The sequence below is a fragment of the Mytilus trossulus genome, chromosome 9 (assembly GCF_036588685.1).
Source record: "Mytilus trossulus isolate FHL-02 chromosome 9, PNRI_Mtr1.1.1.hap1, whole genome shotgun sequence".
NCBI lineage: Eukaryota > Metazoa > Mollusca > Bivalvia > Mytilida > Mytilidae > Mytilus > Mytilus trossulus.
The window spans coordinates 55,652,282-55,672,168 of NC_086381.1; the positions used below are offsets into that span (position 1 = coordinate 55,652,282).

At 32.8% G+C, this 19,887-nt stretch overlaps 2 protein-coding genes across 2 annotated transcripts; both read right to left on the reverse strand.

Annotated features, from left to right (window-relative positions):
- Positions 1 to 432: 432 nt before the first annotated feature.
- On the reverse strand, positions 433 to 2,124 carry LOC134684766 (uncharacterized). The gene has a single exon (XM_063544072.1). It carries the CDS (start codon positions 2,122 to 2,124, stop codon positions 433 to 435), a length of 1,692 nt encoding a protein of 563 aa, XP_063400142.1.
- A 3,395-nt stretch (positions 2,125 to 5,519) lies between these two features.
- LOC134684013 (uncharacterized) lies at positions 5,520 to 11,535 on the reverse strand. The gene is made up of 2 exons (XM_063543307.1): positions 11,416 to 11,535; positions 5,520 to 7,410 (listed from the first exon to the last, which is right to left on the reverse strand). The coding sequence occupies exon 2, from the start codon at positions 7,398 to 7,400 to the stop codon at positions 5,709 to 5,711; it is 1,692 nt and encodes a 563-aa protein (XP_063399377.1). The 5' UTR covers positions 7,401 to 7,410; positions 11,416 to 11,535; the 3' UTR covers positions 5,520 to 5,708.
- Between the last annotated feature and the right edge of the window lie 8,352 nt (positions 11,536 to 19,887).

Genomic DNA, 19,887 nt, shown 5'->3' on the forward strand with positions numbered 1-19,887 from the left:
TGATGTGTTTGAGCTTTCGATTTTGCCAATTTATTAGGGACTTTCCGTTTTGAAAATTCCCCGGAGTTCGTTTTTTTTGTTAATTTAGAGTTTTCATATATAAAAAACGTAGATCCATTGATTCTCAAATTATCCCAAACCTGTATATATGGGTTTTTTTTCACCTTTTAAAGATTCCATAGTCCATTCGTTTTTGATGCGTTTTGTTTTTTGATTTTGCCATGTGATTATGGACTTTCCAAATTGATTTTCCTCTGAGTTCAGTATTTTTGTGATTTTACTTTTTTTTCACATTTGCTTATGATGCTTCGCTTTATCCTAGAAGGAAAGAAACGGGTTAAATGCAATAGTATATGGCTTCAAATGATGTCGTTGTTAATGATATCGAATAATGAACCGAAGAGAGAGAAAGAAGTTTTAATTGTAAACATGTTAAATCAAATCAAACAGTCGAGCCTCGTCGTGAATATTTGCCACTAGCAATTGTTTATTATGTCCATAATAACGGAGTGCGATGGGATATCGAAAACCAACACCTGCTGCCAATAGCTCTCGATACATTTGTCCATCATTGGAGATAATAACAACATTGTTCGAATGAATCCCTGCCACATACAAATTACCATCATTATCTACATCAATACCAAGAGGATCTTTCAGAACGCTTTCATTTTGAAATGTCCATTGCCTTTCACCTTGCAGATTATAGCATGTAACAGTGTGATTTATTCTGTTTGTATGATAAATGTTGTCTTTAAATATCGCAGTGTAACCTTCCGTTGGCATTTCTTCTCGGACAATGTCGGTCAAAGACTCGTCATCTAGATTTATCATTCGTAGACCTTTGTTGAAGGCGGAATAAATCAATTGATTGTCCTTTAATACCATGCCATAGTTATCCGAACTCAGTGAAATTGTTTTCTTAATTTTTTTCTTTTTCAAGTCTACAATGGAAAGACATTGCTTGCCTGATTCACCGGATGTTACAACCAATGTATTGTCATTGCTGATGTGTAATATATCAAACGCTCCACATGGTATCTTCATCTCAAATTCTTTTGATCCTTGATCGTTGAAAACTCTTAATTTTCCTTCACGGTTGTAAGTAAACACAAATCTACCATCCGGCAGCATGCAACAACCGTAAATCCAGTTGCCTTGTAGGTTTATTGTTTTGTTTAACTTCAAATTGATGTTTTTAAACAATCGTGAATGAACGATCGGTACTATTATCTGGGCTTCTTTAGCTTTATTTCTGCTTAGAACAATATCGGCAGGTTGTTCTGCAATGTGGACTTCTCCAAAACATTTGATATCAAACATAATTTTCTGAAAAGCTCCATTTATTTCGTATTCTAGAAAATGCTGGTTTAAATCATCACCTTCAATTAATGAGTGCAGGAATTTCTCTTTGCTAGAGACGTCTTCTTCGATTTGCTTCACTGAAAGGAACATCTGAAGATTTGTTGCATGTTGCTTAATATTAATAATATTTTTCTGGCAATCTTCAACTTCTTTTTCTTTCTTTTCTAATAATGACAATAACTGACCAATTCTTGAGTTTTCCTTTTCTTCGAGCTCATAGAGTTGTTCCATAAAATCTTCTTGAAGTTTGTCGAGAAATTGACTAATTTCCATTCTAGTCTTCTTAATTTCTTTCTCAATTTCCTTTCTTTTTTCTTTCAACGTCGACATATTGTCCTGTTGATGTTGGCGAATTTTTTGTAAATTTGCTGCCACTTCAACTAATGTTTTCTCAATCTCAGATAGGGCATTTGGGGTTTCGTAATTCTTTAAGACGTCATCTAAATCGACGATATCCCGACATTCTGTATGTGCATCTACTATACATTTGCTGCAGCAAGGACGTTCATGTTTCTGGCAAAACATTTCAAACTTTTTATTGTGTTTGCTACAGTATTGACTGATTTTCAGAACATCTGTCGGTAATTTTTGGTAGTCCGTAAATGATATCACACTATGGTTCCTCGAAGCCTTTGACAATCTATGGTGTTCATGACATTCTTTACACAGTCCTTCATCACATTCCGTACACCAGACTATGCATGGATTGGTGATGAGTCGGAGGTCACAAACACCACAGCTGTGGAAGGATGACGCCATAAAGAAATCACTTCAAAAAAGTAAATAAGTAATGATTATAAAATACAAGGTAAGTGTTATAGTAGTTAAAAATAATACAAGCAACACCAAGAAGCCTCTCCATCAAATATGAACCTACATAATAAAAACATAGTTGAAGGAATCTGTAAAAAAAGATACATTTCCATTACTGAAACAGGTATTGTTTCAGGCCCCAGGTATCAGAAACTATTTTACTCATTTGACAAGAACATAGGTCTCTAAACAACAGGATCCCGATGCACCACTCTGTATTATATACAAGAAATGAACGTTTGATCTTGTGAGTTTGTGTATCATTTTAGCTGTTTCATAAAAATAAAAAAATTACTACAGTTAACAAAAAGTAAATTTTGAATGCTAATGACTTAAATATAATACCAATTGACAATCTATTTCAAGAAATGTGCACATAAATCTAGTCTTGAACATACTATTAATTGTTAACACCTTCTGTCTTTTCTTCTTATTTTTTCTTCTCGAGATAACAGACATTAGAGCTAGAATTGTCATATCTTTAATCAAAACTTACTTGGAGCAAATTTATGGTTAAATATTATCTCATTTTTTAAAGATACTACGAAAAGTAAAATAAACACGAGAATAACAAATATAACATCAAAACCAAATACATTAATTTGGGATAGACAAGTACCGTGACACGTCTTATCGCAATGTGAATTTACACTCAAACATAAGAGAAAACAAACGACACAACGTTATAATGTAATACACATAGAAACGAACTTTAAAATAACAATGACCATATTCCTAACTTGGTACAGGGCATTTTTAAAGAAAAAAATGGTAGGTTGAACCTGGTTTTGTGGCATGCCAAACCTCGTTTATGGCCATGTGAGATATAACATCAAAATGACAACACAGGACTACAATACAAATGAATTGGAGAACACAATTGACAAAGAATCACACGAACAACAGCCAACAAAAGGCAACAAGTTCAAAATTTTAATACGCCAGAAGTGCATTTGGTCCCCACAAGACCTACGTGTGACGCCGAGACACAAAAGTTTGAAAGCCGAAACAAGTACAAAGTTGAACAGCATTGAGGACCAAAAGATCCAAAAAAAATGTGCCAAAAACGGCAATGGTTTTCTGGTAGTTACCAGAACATCCATATTATTTAGAATAATTTATACTTTTGCAAACAGTAAATTTTATAAAATGACTATTCAAAAGATGTACATGATAAAACTGAAGTATTAACTAATTACAGGAAACAACTGAAATACATTTACATAACCAGACATTTGAAAGACAAAAGTAGACACATCCGAATAAGTTTAAATCTCAACGCCAAGTGACGTCCTATTTACTGTGAAAAATGACGAAAAAATGACGTCATTTGAATTTGTAAAACAGATCATCAAAAAATGAAAAATGACGTCACATTAGAATAAATAAGATAGAATTACGATTGATTAAAGATTATATATTTGAAATAAATACTGATATTGCATTTAATAACAAAGCACATTTTAATACTTATTAATATCAAACTAAGGAGGCAATTAACTATATTATAAAATTATGTCCGGTTTGTTTTGAATCTAACTTCAAACGTAAAATATCGTTCTGATTACGTTGAACGAAATAAAATCTGATAAATGAAGGCGTTGATTAATTTTCTTTACCATAACACATCAATATAATAAAAAAGACGTCAACACATTTGACAAAATCCGATGAGAATAACAAATATAACATTAAACATTTAAACTAAATACATGAATTTGGGTTAGACAAGTACCGTACCACGTCTTATAGTAATGCGAGTTCACACTCGGCAAAACAGTCACAATCGAGAATAAGTCACGTTTGGTAATTAAAATATTAGACGACATAATGACAAACCACAATCTACCATGTGGTAAAAATGTCCTTAGCTAGTTTGATCAACGACACATCGTATGGATCCACCAAATCGTGATGGTGTCAATAAAATTTACGGAGTGTCAAATTTAATCTGTCCTCTTCATAACTTTGTTGGAGCAGTTTCTGCGTAAGGAGCACACTCCTTTATATGAATTCTGTATAGTGTGAACAAGCACGAGAATAACGTATCAATTGTGATATGTAAACACCATTCGAAAAACAATACAATATTTCTTTGCGAAACTCAACTTATGACTGTGTATTTCTACCCTTAATTCCACTATCAAATTAATAGACACCAGATACAGAAAAAAATATCAAAATAAAAAATGATGATAATAATGATGACCAAACATATTTCTGTCTTAACACTTTTTTTTTTTAAATTCGATGGTTCTCTTTTTCAACAATAACTGCGGCTATTTAGAAAATTTCACACTCAAATACAAACTCTTCAGTTTTTGAAAGTTTAGTGTATTTTGCAATTTTTTGCATTTTTTACATTTTTTTTGCATGCTTCCGGATTTCATTTCGAATAATCAGCTGCTACATATACTCATGGCATGTTACATATCCGTTTGGTTTCAGCAGGTAAAAATATTCTGTACGAAGATGTTGTATTAAGTGTTTTTCACTGGGAACGATGTTAACTATAAACACTGTCGTTGCCTCAACACACTAAAGTCTGCATGAAATTTCGTTATGTTTGTTCTTTTAACGAGGAATTAGAATTGGGATCATTTTTTATTCTTTTGCAGTTTCCATTGGAATTGTAACCATCTCAAACATTGAAAAGTCAGAGGAACAACACTACATGGCGGTCAGTATTATAGCATAGTTTCATGAACGTTGATCAATTCAATTCAAAGAACTGGCACGAACTAGAAAAATAATAATAAAAAGAAACGTAGAAAATATGGAATAACGATGTGTCACCACAACTACGTTTAAGGTATATACCATAACTAGATTTGCCATTACAAGATATAGCGGATGCCATCCTCTCCAATTACGGATCAGTGGCAGCCATTTTGAAAATTGTTAACAGAGAATGCATTTATTCATGGATATGCATCTTTCTGGAAACTTTCAGTGAACTTTGAGCTTTGAAAATTTAACGCATTTTTTGTTGTTTTCTTGGCAAAAACGACCATTTTGAAAATTGCAATTCCGAAAGACTCATCTACACATGTCAGTTAACATTTCGAACAATTTGGAGCATTTCGATTTTTTTTATTCATTGCTGTTTCCATGGAATTCTAAAGACAGATGCCACATTGGCACATGACAGTAAACATATCATTTGAGTTTCCTTGTGTTTGATCTATCATTTCAAGAACTGAAATGCTACTTTACGGTGTTTATCATGTGGTTTTAATGGGGAGCCTTTTCAGACTTTGATGTCATTACAGTGCAGATCCAATTATTCTCATAATAATCCAAAACATTAATGATCTTAAGTTCAGCCATACCCTTATTTATCACAAAAAAAGTTTTTTTCACATTTGAAAGATTCCATAGACTATTTGCACATTAACATAATCATGATGCTTCTCATTATGCTGAGAAAAAAACGGATGAAATTCAATACAGCCTTTAATATTGACAATGTCATTTATAAACAAATCACAAGATGAACCAACATGAGAGAAATTTTATATTTAAACATGTTAAATTAAATCGAACAGTCGAGCTTCGTTGTGAATATTTGCCACTAGCAATTGTTTCTTATGTCTATAGTAACGAAGTGCGAGGGGATATCCAAAACCAACACTTGCTTCCAAGAGCACTCGATACATTTGTCCATCATTGGAGATAACAACCACATTGTTTGAATGAATCCCTGCCACATACACATTACCATCACTATCTACATCAATACCAAGAGGATTTTTCAGAATGCTTTCATTTTTGAATGTCCATTGTATTCCACCTTGTAGATTATAGCATGTCACAGTGTGTGCTAGTTTGTTTGTATGATAAATTTTGTCTTTGAATGTTGCAATGTAACCTTCACTGGTCAACTCTTCTTCGACTATGTCGCTCAAAGACTCGTCGTACAGATTTATCATTCTTATACCTTTGTTGAAGGCGGAATAAATCAATCGATTGTCCTCCAAGACTATACCATAGTTATCCGAACTCAGTGAAATTGTTTTCTTAATTTCTTTTCTCGTCAGATCTATAATGGTAAGACATTGCTTTTCTGATTTACCGGATGTAACAACCAATGTATTGTCATTACTAATGTGTACTATGTCGAACGCGTCACCAGGTATCGTCATCTCAATGTCTATTGATCCTTGGTTGTTGAATACTCTTACTTTTCCTTCACGGGTGTAAGTAAACACCAATCTACCATCCGGCAGCATGCAACATCCATGTATCCATTTGCCTTTGAGGTTTATCGTCTTGTTTAGCTTCAGTTGTAAGTTTTCAATAGATCTTGGTTGAACGATCGGTACTATTATCTGGGCTTCTCTAGCCTTCTTTCTGCTTAGAACAAAAACGGCAGGTTGTTCTTCAATATGTACTTCCCCAAAACTTTTGATATCAAACATGATTTTCTGAAAGGCTCCATTTATTTCGAATTCCAGAAAATGCTGGCTTAAATCTTCACCTTCAAATAAGGAGTGCAGGAATTTATCTTTGCTAGAGACGTCTTCTGCGATTTGCTTCACTGAAAGGAACATCTGAAGATTTGTGGCATGTTGTTTGATGTTAATAATATACTTCTGGCATTCTTCAACTTCTTTTTCTTTCTTTACTAATAATGACAATAACTGACCAATTTTCGAGTTTTCTTTTTCTTCGAGGACATAGAGTTGTTTCATAAAATCTTCTTCAATTTTGTTGAGATGGTTGTTGATCTCCATTCTAGTCTTCTTAATTTCTTTTTCAATTTTCTTTCTTTTTTCTTTCAAAGTGGACATATTGTCCTGTTGATGCTGGCGAATTTTTTGTAGATTTTCTGCCAGTTCAACTAATGTTTTCTCAATCTCAGATAGGGCATTGGGGGTTTCGTAATTCTTAATAACGTCATCTAAATCGACGATATCCCGACATTCTTTATGTGTTTCTACTATGCATTTACTGCAGCAAGGTCGTTCGTGTTTCTGGCAAAACATTTCTAACTTTTTATTGTGTTTGCTACAGTATTGAGTGATCTTCAGTACATCGCTTGGTAATTTTTGGTAATCGGTAAATGGTATCACACTATGGTTCCTCGAAGCCTTTGACAATCTATGGTGTTCATGACATTCTTTACAAAGTCCTTCATCACATTCCGTACACCAGACTATGCATGGATTGGTGATGAGTCGGAGGTCACAAACACCACAGCTGTGGAAGGATGACGCCATAAAGAAAACGCTACAAAAAAGTATCTAAGTAATGATTAAAAAAAAAGGTAATGGTTATAGTAGTTAAAAATAACACAAGCAGCATCAACTAGCCTCACCATCAAACATGAACTTCACATAATAAAAATATAGTTGAAGGAATCTGTAAAATAAGATACATTTCCATTACAGTAACAAGTATTGTTTCAGGCCCCAAGTATCAGAAACTATTTTACTCATTTGACCAGAACATAGTTCTCTAAACGACAGGATCCCGATGCTCCACTCTGTATTATATACAAGAAATGAACGTTTGATCTCAATGAGTTTGTGTATCATTTTAGCTGTTTCAATTCCAACTAGTATTTTTTTTTTATAAAAATCAAAAAATAAATACAGTTAATAAAACGTAAATTTTGAATGCTAATGACTAAAATAAAATACCAATTGACAATCTATGTCAAGAAATGTGTACATAATTTTTAAATTGTTATTTGGATGGAGAGTTGTCTCATTGGCACTCACACCACATCTTCCTATATCTATAAATCCAGTCTTGAAAATAATCTTAATTGTTTACACATTCTGTCTATTCTTTTTATTTCTTATTTTCGAGATAACAGACGTTAGAGCTAGAAATGTCATATCTTTAATCAAACCTTACTGGGAGCAAACTTGTGATTAATCATATTCTCATTTTTTAAAGATACTATTTAACCTATAATGGTTTAATTTTTAAATTGTTATTTGGATGGAGAGTTGTCTCATTGGCACTCACACCACATCTTCCTATATCTATTTACAAAGTTAAATAACAAAAATACCGAATTCAAAGGAAAATCAAAAACGGAAAGTTCCTTTTCAAATGGTAGAACCAAAAAGCTAATACACATCAAACAAATGGGAAATAACTGTCATCTTCCAGATTTTGTACATGCATTCCCTGATGTATAAAATGGTTGATTAAACCTGGTTTTATAGCTACCTAAAACCTTCACTTGTATGGCAGTTGTAAGTTGTTAATAATGTTTGTCGGTTTACACTTTCATGGGTTTTATTTGTCTTTCTTAAAATTATTCTATTGGAAGATTACCAAAATACAATCAGTAGATAGAAGGTAGTACTTAGAAGAATAGTAATAGCCACTACAGAAACTTGATAATAACCGGTATTTTGATCTTAAATGTTTGTTATCATGTTGATGCATACTGTTTCTGTTTATTTTTATTTTCTAATAACTTAACGAAAGGCAAAACATAGATGATTTTTTTAATCAATGGTGGCTTTTGTAGATATTGAATTGCTTGCTTAATTCAGGTATGTATAACATATGCTTAACTATTTAAAGTTCAGGAATATACCAACATCTGTCAACATCTTTACATAAGGACAAAAACACTTATAAATAGTCAGTTGACGTTTGTATCTATTCTCAATTTTTTGCCACGATCAATGTTGATCATTTTTTCTTAACAGTTATTATATAATTTGAAAGATATTTGAGCATTATGTTGATAATAGACAGGTGATTAAAGCAACACATGCATTAGCCATTGATATTTTCATTAATAATCTTTCTCTCTGTTTACAATAATTATGTTAAACTTTGAAGAATTGAAAAAGGAATAACGGTTTTTGTCAAAACAAAAAATTCATGCAATTAAAATGTTATGGTAAATTCCCAAACGTAAATTCAGCAGTGACAACCAATTGGTAATCAATGTCTCACTCGTAAACTCGCTCAAAGACATGGGAAGATATTATTCATTCTTGATAAAAAGGAACGTTGTTATATAAAGATACAAAGGAGCAGTTGGAAAGTGAGATGAATAAGGTTCTTTTTAACATAGTATTTGATATTGACGACCAAACAAACCAACAATCGTCGTATAGCAATAACTTTTACCAAAGGATTAAAATTATAAACTAGTGTTTCGTTTCGCTGGCAGTGATAGAAATAAGAAGATTTTTTATCAGTACAAATGAGACAACTCTCTCATTCAATTCAAATAAAAGCAACAGTAGTATACCGCTGTTCGAAATTCATAAGTCGATAGAGAGAAAACACATCCGAGTTACAAACTAAAACCGAGGGAAACGCATCAAATATAAGAGAACTACGACACAACAGGAACACAACATTAAAATGTAACACACACAGAAACGAACTATAATATAACAATGGCCATTCCCCGGACTTGGTACAGGGCATTTGAAAAACAAAATGGTGGGTTGAACCTGGTTTTGTGGCATGCCAAACTCTCCGCTTTAATGGTAATGTCAATTGTAACATTAAAATGACAACATTACATGACAGGACTACAATACAAATAAATGGGAGAAAATGTAGGACAGAGAATCAAACGATTAATAGCCAACAACAGGTACCTGGTTAAAAATTTAAAACGCCAGACGCGCGCCACGTCCACACAAGACTTACTGGCGACGCCCAGATGAAAAAAAGTTTGTAAGGAAAACTTACAAAATTAGCAAAAGTAAACCATAATGATTATACATGTAGATCAAAGTACGGTCTTCAACACAGAGCCTTGGTTTACACCGAACATTCAGTTATAACGGGTCCCAAAAATGACATATATAAAAACCATTCAAACGAGAAAACCAACGATTGAATCTATTCCAAAAAACGAGAAACCAAAAACACATATGAACCACACCAACAAACGAATACTATTGAACCTCCTGATGCATGGATATGTCTCAATAACTATACAATCATACAGTATATGTATAAGTATGAAGGAAGTCAATACACTTTAACATACCATGTTACATAAGAAGAAATAAACGCTGGATCTAGAAATGAGTACGTACGAAATGTATCCATGCATAATTTGTCATTATATAAGCTTAAGGCAAAAGGTAAAATCACAAAATACTGAACTCCGAGGGAAATTCAAAACGGAAAGTCCCTAATCAAATGGCAAAATTAAAGTTCAAACACTTCAAACGAATGGACAACAACTGTGATATTTCTGACTTGGTAGAGACATTTTCTTATGTAGAAAATTGTGGATTGAACCTAGTTAATAGCGATAAACCTCCCACTTGTATGACAGTTGCAACATACTTTATGGTTGTATGCCGGTTATCATATAGAATTCCACATAATAAAATCACATCATGTAGAAAATCATCGAATGAGTTCTTCTCATGATTTTGAATTTTTAATGCAAATGCAAATTCAAATTTGTGGATAATAATATATCCTTCCATTGATAACACATGCAATAATTGTATCTTCCATTACAGTTTTGAACATTAAAACTAATCCTTAAATAAACGACACTGCTTATTTCAATAGGTTTGGTACAAGTTGGCTGTCACAGTGAAACCCAGTTTATCAAACAAAAGCAGAAAACTGTTTTTGTTAGAAAATACTGTCAAATATCCAAATATATTATCCACGATGATCTGTGTCCACACTTGTATACTAAATTTTGAAAACTCATCATGTCTGAATGAAATAACCATTTGCATTTCCGGAAAACGGCTTTATTATATAGCTTATGAAAATTAAACCCCATCGCTTTTAATAAATATTAATGACATTGTCAACGTTACTATGATAACCATATGTTAAGAATAATAAAAAATATCAGTCTATTAATTGTGTACCCCAGACAAAAGAACAGGAAGAACAAGTTAATTATTCAAACATCAGTAGCATCCACTCAGAGGTTAAAAGAAAATCCTCAAAAATATCAGGATTATAATTTTGAAAGTCAGACGCACGTTTAATCTAGACAAGAACTCATCAGTCATAGTCGTAATAACACAGTAAAAATACTTAATAAAGTATGATGCTTGGTGACAGTTAATGTAATCAGTTCCTGGGGGTAGCGAATCCTTAGTTCTACGAACAATTCAACCGTTGTCACTGATATTTTCTTTACCATATTTTCAAGCATTTACAAGGATTGAATACACTGATCATTTATATCGCTTAAACAAAATATATTCTTTGCATTTCTTTTTTGTAAATTTTGTAAACATGTTAAATAGTTTTGCTTACCTCTCATTCAATAAGCATTACATTCTTTTTTCTTCTTTGAGCACAAGCAGAGTAATAATAAACCTGCATGACTTGTATAATTTAAATAGCATGTCATTGCGCAGGTGTTCGCATATCGTCGCCATGAACGATATATTTAAAGATATGTAAACGATATCCCACAAGAAAGAGACCCTATTAAATGACTTGGCTAGATATTGAAGGCAAAGTACGAACGGGATTCACGAAATCTGGATATAGAATACGACAAATTGAAATTATGTAAAGATTTAGAAAACTTCTTTTTATAAACCTGTAATTGAATTATAAATACATAAATCAAGCAGATGTTGAAAGTCGTCTAGTGTTGATGAATTTACAATTTAAACTTTTGACTAAACAATGTTAAATATCTTAAGGAAAGACTTTAAAACAATTGTTTTTTTTAAAAGATTTATTTTGACATGATGACTGGGATTTTTTATCCGTTCACAATATTGTTCGCTTTACTATTGTTAACCATATAATGCACTGTAAATCTCCTATTTTGTGTTTTATGAGTAATTTGTTGAGAGTCTCTCTTACTTAAAAGAGAAATTTTAATTTTAGTTTACAATTTGGAAATTAGTATGGCGTTCATTATCACTGAACTAGTATATATTTTTTTAGGGGCCAGCTGAACGACGCCTCCGGGTGCGGGAATTTCTCGCTACATTGAAGACCTGTTGGTGACCTTCGGCTGTTGGTTTTTTCTGTGGTCCGGTTGTTGTCTCTTTGACACATTCCCCATTTCCATTTTCAATTTTATTATCATTTAATACACCAGACGCACGTTTCGTCTGCATAAGATTCATCAGTGACCTTTAGATCAAAATGGTTATACATTCAAACAAGTATTTAATTAAAGAACATTGAGAACCAAATTTTCACAAAAAGGTTTTAGACAAATAAAGCTTAGATAATCTATGCATGGGATGAGAAAATCTTTTCGAAAGTTAATATCTATGTAAACAGGAAATTTAATCGAATGACCATATAATTGATATTCATGTCAAAATATTCTACATAAAACTTAGGACGGAAGTACACGAACTTAACATGATCGATGAATCAATTCATGAGATAAACTATCTATTTTATAAATTGCCATCAATCTTTTCAGAGTTAAGCTTTTATAAGTTCACAATGGCTTTCTATGCATTGTATATCAGATAAAAAATGTTCAATATTCGTACGGAAATTTATAATCAACATATTAGCGTAGGGTGTTTATTTTGTTAAACTGTTCGTCATACACGTTATACTATAAGAATTCAAATAGTATATCACTGTGTCCTTGTAATTGCATGACAATTTTGGTTATTCAACGTAAACCCACATATCAATTTTAATTTAAAATCTAATTGACATTCAAAACACTATTTCAGTTATGTAAATTAAATTAAGTAATACGAATCATCCGTATAAATCTTTGTACAGTTTATATAACTATGTTGTTCATAATATCACTCTAGTGCAGAAAAGGTCGTATTATGTATTGACAGTCGCTAAGCTTGGGTGAATGAATGAGTACTTCCCATTGTGTTATAAACAAATAACGAATTTCAAATAATATTAATACAATCATTGATAAAGCCACAAGAAAGCGTTTATTTTTAACAGAGAATATATTGAATACTGATTGTCAATAAATGATTAAAATAACTTGTAAGATACGATGTACTAAAATCACACATCACACATCATAAGATAAGGCTCACGTCATCTTTGCTGTCATTTATCTTAAACTACTGAACCTCTTAAAATTTACTTTCGTTAAAAAAACTACCTTTTACTTGTTTGCACAGTGAGATCCAACATGAACCAAACAGTAACACTTTGCAGTGTCGTCTATTAAACATTTAGTTTTAATGTACAAGACCTTCATGGAGGGGATATTTAGTCAACAACCCTCAATGGTGGGGGACATCACATATTACTTTGTGTTTCGGTTATTTAAAAACAAAACGCTATCCAAGGACATCTAGAGGAAAGATGTACCTCAGGCATACATTACCTTAGCTGTATTTGGCAAATCTTTTAGGCATTTTGGTCCTCAATGCTCTTCAACTTCGTTCTTTACTTGGTCTTTTTATTTAACTTTTTTGGATTCGAGCGTCACTGATGAGTCTTTTGTAGACGAAACGCGCGTCTGGCGTATATACAAAATTTAGTCCTGGTATCTATGATGAGTTTAAGTAGAGATCAGTATAGTCCAAAATAACACATGAATAAGTTACACTATGCTGCATAGTGAAAAATAAAACCACTCACTTAGGTAGCAATACACAGTTAGGAAAAACTTAAAATTGACTCTCATAATGCATTGTAATATGAGACCACCCATTTCCTTCCTTTTTCTTAGTTAAGGCTTAATATTTGTGTCATGCAAGAATGTATATATGGAAAGGGAATCATCTATAGATTGACGATTCCAATAATTAAAAAGTGAAATTTAATCCCTTTTTGATGTAACCATGGAAATAATTTGATTTTATCATATACAAATTATTGCAAAAAAAAAAGGGAGGGTGAAAATTTCACAAAAATCTCCAAAACTTGATACTAAGAAAATTTTCAATCTATTAAAGCGATGTAGACATTTTTCTGTCAAGAGATGAAACTTAATCATACAAAAACTTCTGCGAAACTAAACTTATGATTGTGTATTGCTACCCTAAATTCTGCTATCAAATAAAAAGAAACCAGATACGAAAGAGAATATCAAAATAATAGAAATATGATGATGATGAGGAGGAGGAGGAGGAGGAAGAGGGGAACTGCATTGTTCCGTGGCAAATTAGTATCATGCATGTTCTGGACGAGAATATATAATTCTTACATAAATGTTGACCCTGAATTTGACTACACCGACAAAAATCACAAAATTTACCCATATTGTTAGAAAGAATTGACTATAAGGACAATAACTTCTCAAGGGTCAATTGACCATTTTGGTCATGTAGGTTTACTTTGTAGATGTTAACTTTCTGATCAATTTTGCTGTTTACAGTTTAGCTTATCGTTTGTAATATTGAAGATAATAAATAAAAAATAAGAATTTCCTTGAAATTTCCAAATCTAGGGCAGCAACCCATCAAAAAAAAAATCTAATGAAATAGCAAAATCAAATGATAACAAACATCAAACGAATAGACAATTGTAATATTCCTGTCTTAGTACATGCATTTCTAAACCAACAGATTGTCTGATGCATCTAAAAGTTTAGGGTAGATAGATTTTTTACCCAATGAACATTTTTATTTCGTCGGATTTTCTCTTAGTGCTATAGTGTCAGAGCTAAAGCCCAAAAGATCATTTTACCCCCATGTTCTGTATTTAGCTATGGCGGTCATCTTGATTACTTGGCGGGAGCATTGGATACATTTTTAAACTAGATACACTAAGGATAATTTAGGCCAAGATTGATTCCTTTTGGCTCAGTAGTTTTAGAGGAGAAGATTTTTTTTTAAATATAACGTTCGACGATGATGGACGACGGACGCCTATAGCTAGTGACGAGAAAAGCTCACTTAACCTTTTTGGGACAGATGGACTCAAAAGGAGACCCTGTTCAATATATGTTCCAGGGTTCAACGGCACATGTAAGTAGAACAATTTAAAATACATACTTCTATACCATAATCAACTCTTGGTTCAATGTATTCAGGTATTACGAAAACATATACACTGCATCAAATCAAAAATTTAAATAATCATGATAATAAGTTGTTTTTTTCAATTTCACGTAGGTAAGTCATATTTTTATAAGAAAGCGTAGATACAATGTATAGTCAGAACTTAAGTATAGTTAATTTTTAGAATAACAATTACCTTTAATTCGAAATGATTATTCCAGTCTTGTATGTGGTAACCAAGGTAGGTAAATGTTCACGTGACTGTTCAGACGGCTAACACATGGCGGGAATTTTAAAATCTCATATACAGTGATGCGGTCGGGATGTATTAAATTAATCGAAATATTCCGCTGATTCCCAATATTTTCGTCCACATAGAGCGCTTCGATCCAAAAGAATATCCGTATTTGGTTCGCATCACAGTGCAGAGCTATTGGTTTTAGTCTCAATACACGCCATCTTGAATTAATTACTTATCACATGATACATTCTGATTAGTTAACTAGGATGTGGCAGAGATTTATTGGTTTAAATGAGATAAAGAATTACATACTTTATTCGTCCAGGGTAAGACATCTAATACCGGCAAATAAACCTTGTGTATTTCAGTTCCGATAAACTGTCATTGATTTATGTTCGTTTTATTATGCATATATTTCAGTCGTCCAAAGCTTTTTTCGAAAGCTCACACTTGTCCTATTTAAATCGAAATAATTCATGTGTTCTTTACTGTATACTAGTAGGTTCTTTTTAACCACGGGTTGTCGCTATATGTCGATATTTTAACCATCGCTATCGCTCAGATTAAATGTTTATCTAAAAGGGCCAACCCATGGTAAAATCATGATATAGTCAAACCCCCCATGTTACTGTCGTCGCAATTGTGATCTACGGTCATCTAAGCGGTTTTTTTCACATCCAATTTCCTGTTTCATTAACATTTCTTGGTAGTTATTTGAGTTTTCAGCGTAAATCTTTTATAAATTTACATCATACCAATGTATGCTGTGTACAGAAAACGACATAGAAACACTTTAACAGACAATACAGATACTGACATAATTTTTCATCGGCCATGGATGACCGTGAACCGAGTTGGGTCATCAGCTTTACCCCAGTATAGGTAAACAACACTGAACTCATGGTCCATTATCTTGTTCATTTATTGAAAATTAACATTTCCTGTTACAAAACTTTAATTTTTTCGAACAACTAAGGATTTTCTTACCCCAGGAATAGATTACCTTAGCCGTATTTAGCACATCTTTTTGGAATGTTCAGTGCCTTAATGCTCATCGACTTTGTACTGCTTTAGGTATATAACTATTTTGATCTCAGCGTCACTAATAAGTCTTTAATATGTAGACGAAACGCGCGTGTGGCGTACTAAACGATAATCCTGATATCTTTGATAACTATTTACACTACTGGGTCGATGCCACTGCTGGTGGACGTTTCGTCCTAGAGGGTATCACCAGCCCAGTATTCAGCACTTCGGTGTGTTAACATGAATATCATTGATTTGATCATTTGTTTAAAAATTTCCTGTTACTAAACTTTCGATAAAAAACTAAGGATTTTCTTATCCAAGGAATAGATTACCTTAGCCGTATTTGGCACAACTTTTTTCGAACATAAGATACATTGTTCAAACAGTGGCATATAATTGCTTACATCTAGTTCGTTTTAATTTTAGTGGTGAAGGTGTCTCATTCGTTATCATACCACATCTCATCATTTTTTTTAATTAGGTGTGTAACAGATTAAAGATCTTAATTGATCCTTTTCTTGGGAACTTAGATTTCAACACATTTTTTTTTTTACCTTTAATCGTATTCAATCACATCAAAAAAAGTCTAAACTAGCTTGCTGTTCGGTGTGAGCCAATGCTCCGTGTTAAAGACAGTTGTTTTATCTATAATGGTTTACTTTTATAAATGTAAACTTGGATGAAGAGTTGTCTCATTGGCACTCATATCACATCTTCTTGTCTCTGTATAGTACTAGTTTAAGTCAACAAAAGTATTTCTAATAGTAATAAATTGACTTGTTTATAACATCTCCGGAGGTATTGGCTGTCTTAATCTGAATAAAATACGTTCTGAATGAATATATGTGATATTTTGGGATTGTAAAATATTTATTCAAAGTGGATGTACTGAACTTCTAAAAAATCCTCCATGCGTTTCTTTCATTTTATTTTTGGCAAAGTATATGTTTATGACGACACAAATGTCTTTAAATTTGCAGAAGGCTTGGAATTTTATGTCGCTGTTTTATGTTTCAATGATAACTGCAGCTTTTTAGTTTCAAAATGTTAAGTGCATTTTGCATTTTTTGCAGAAAATGCTGTTTTAAAAGGTTCCCATGGCGTACATTTTAATTCTAAATACTGTCGTTGTCTCAACACATCAAAGACAACAGTTGCAAACCGTGTCATTATGTTTGTTTTTGAAACAAGAATTTGGATATCTTTTGGCATTTTTGCATTTTTCATTGGAGCCGTCGCCATCTTGCAACTTGCAAATCAGAGAAACAACACAACATATTGGTCATCATTATAGTAAAGTTTCATGAATATTGGTCAATTCAATTCCAAGAATTGGCCCAATTTAGAAATGAGAAAGAAAATAATGACAAAAAAGAAACATAGAAAAATATCGTCATATGAATTAACGAATTATCACCGATCTCCTTTGAAGGTACAATAAGTGGATTTTCCATTGCAAGCAATAGATATATATATATATCTTAACATGATAAGACTTTGGCATACAATAACAAGTATGCACGTAGGTCGAATTCCAAATCGTATTTTCCAAAGGGATTCAACTTTTTCAGAAAAAAAAAATAAGAATACATGGTACAACGAGCTAAAATCAGTGATGGCAAAATGTGAACTATTGGAACTATTTAACAATAATTACACAAATGGACTAAGTGTAACATTAATTGCCAACTACTCGGAACTTTTGCTCTGTCAAAAACATCACGATAAATAGAAACTTGATATAGCGAACATGCCAAAATTACGATCTTTTAGGTGTCTTGAAACAAACTTTGAAACACAGCAGTACATTACCACGTCTATATGACACGACAACAGAGATCGACTTTAGCCAGAATACGTTGTGGGACTTTTCCACTGAAATTCAAATTTGGGCGTTACCGTGGTATCCCTTCAAATTGACATTTTTGTAAAGTTTGTAACTACAATGTATCCGTTGTGTTTAATGTCCTTTATATTTGTGGGAAAGAAACAATGCCTTCGCTGACTTTCAGCAACGTAACAACATAGACCTTTCCGTTCTGTCTGATGACAAAATACTCATTAAATTGCTAACTTCAGACAGTAAATGTGTAAACTAGTGTCAAACTAAATATTCAATATAAGAAAAATCAGAACTCCGTTACTTTCTCATTGTGATATTTAAATAATCTTGTTTTGTTCTTGAAGTATTAATTTCATATTTTCTATATTAGCGTTAATTATAGATATCAATTTACAGTGCTTAGTAAGCCTTTGAAGGCTGACTGATTGACTTTGTATTAATGTATGTAAAATAAATCTTATGTCAGGTTGCACTATAAATAAAATGATATATATATATATATATAACTCGTCTAAACATCAACCATACAATGTTAGATCTGTAAATTTGCTTTCGCAAATTTTTTGTTCTTTCTCGCCGGGATTCGAACCCATGCTACTGTGATATCGTGACACCAAATTGCCTGCACTGCAGCCGTCCCGCTAGACCACACGACCACATGGGCTCTTCAATAATAAAGCTTTCAGTGGCCGTGTGTTACCTTTCCTCGTCAGTTTTAATCTAGCGGCGTACTACAGTACATGATATATAAGGCATTGAGGTGTTATTGTTACAGATCAGCTCAATTATCTATAGTAAAAGATCCTACAAATTAATGTAAGATACAGTCACAGAAAATAATTATATTTATAAGTACTTCTGAGTCCCTATCCCTATCAACTTCAAAAAAAATGTACGATGTTCATGACGAATGGAGTAATAGTTATACACCGAGGGAAAGGTATGTCTTGATAAGAAATCCCGTCGGCCGGAGGCCGTATGGGTTTCTTATCCAGACGTTCCGTTTCCGGTTTTATTGGGGAAAAAGCCCCTTTTCTCTCGAGAATGAATAAACATTCATATTCGGACCTACAAAGGGATAAGTGTGTCTGCAATAGAAACCCGACTCCCAGGCACGCTCAGCATACAAAGATACAGATTTAATATTTCGTAACTCTCTCTTTTGTGGAAGCGGGGCTAATCTAGCTGGGGTTTCCAACTCAAAAGACAGGGGCGGGGGTTCAAATAAGTCAAATACATTGATCTTTTAAATCTGGTCCAAACCGCGGAACAATCAATGTACACGCGCTTCAAAAATAGAAACTATGAAGTATAACAATAGAGCTGGGTGAAATTATGGTTACTGGCGTTGTTAATCATCATAATAACGTCTTATCGTAGTTTTTTATTTGTCTATTTCGAATATTATACTGTTTAGTCTCTGTCTAAATATACCCTTTTAACGTGAATCGGTTCTTCTATATCCCGATATTGTGTCATTGTGCTATGGTTTATTTTTGTATTGATTGCTTGTCTTTCATTTTTGCTCAGTTTATGTGCTTTTTCTTTAAGTTTCTCTGTTGTTGTTTTTACTGTTGTTTTATAGTGATTACGATTATTACACAATGTTGAGTGTTTGGTCCTATTTTATGAAATAAGAAATGTGGTATGATTGCCAATGAGACACCTCTGCACTAGAGACCACATGACACAGAAATTCACAA

Coding starts and splice junctions, on each gene's coding strand:
- LOC134684013 (XM_063543307.1), bottom strand. CDS start 7,400: ATGGCGTCATCCTTCCACAGCTGTGGTGTTTGTGACCTCCGACTCATC.
- LOC134684766 (XM_063544072.1), bottom strand. CDS start 2,124: ATGGCGTCATCCTTCCACAGCTGTGGTGTTTGTGACCTCCGACTCATC.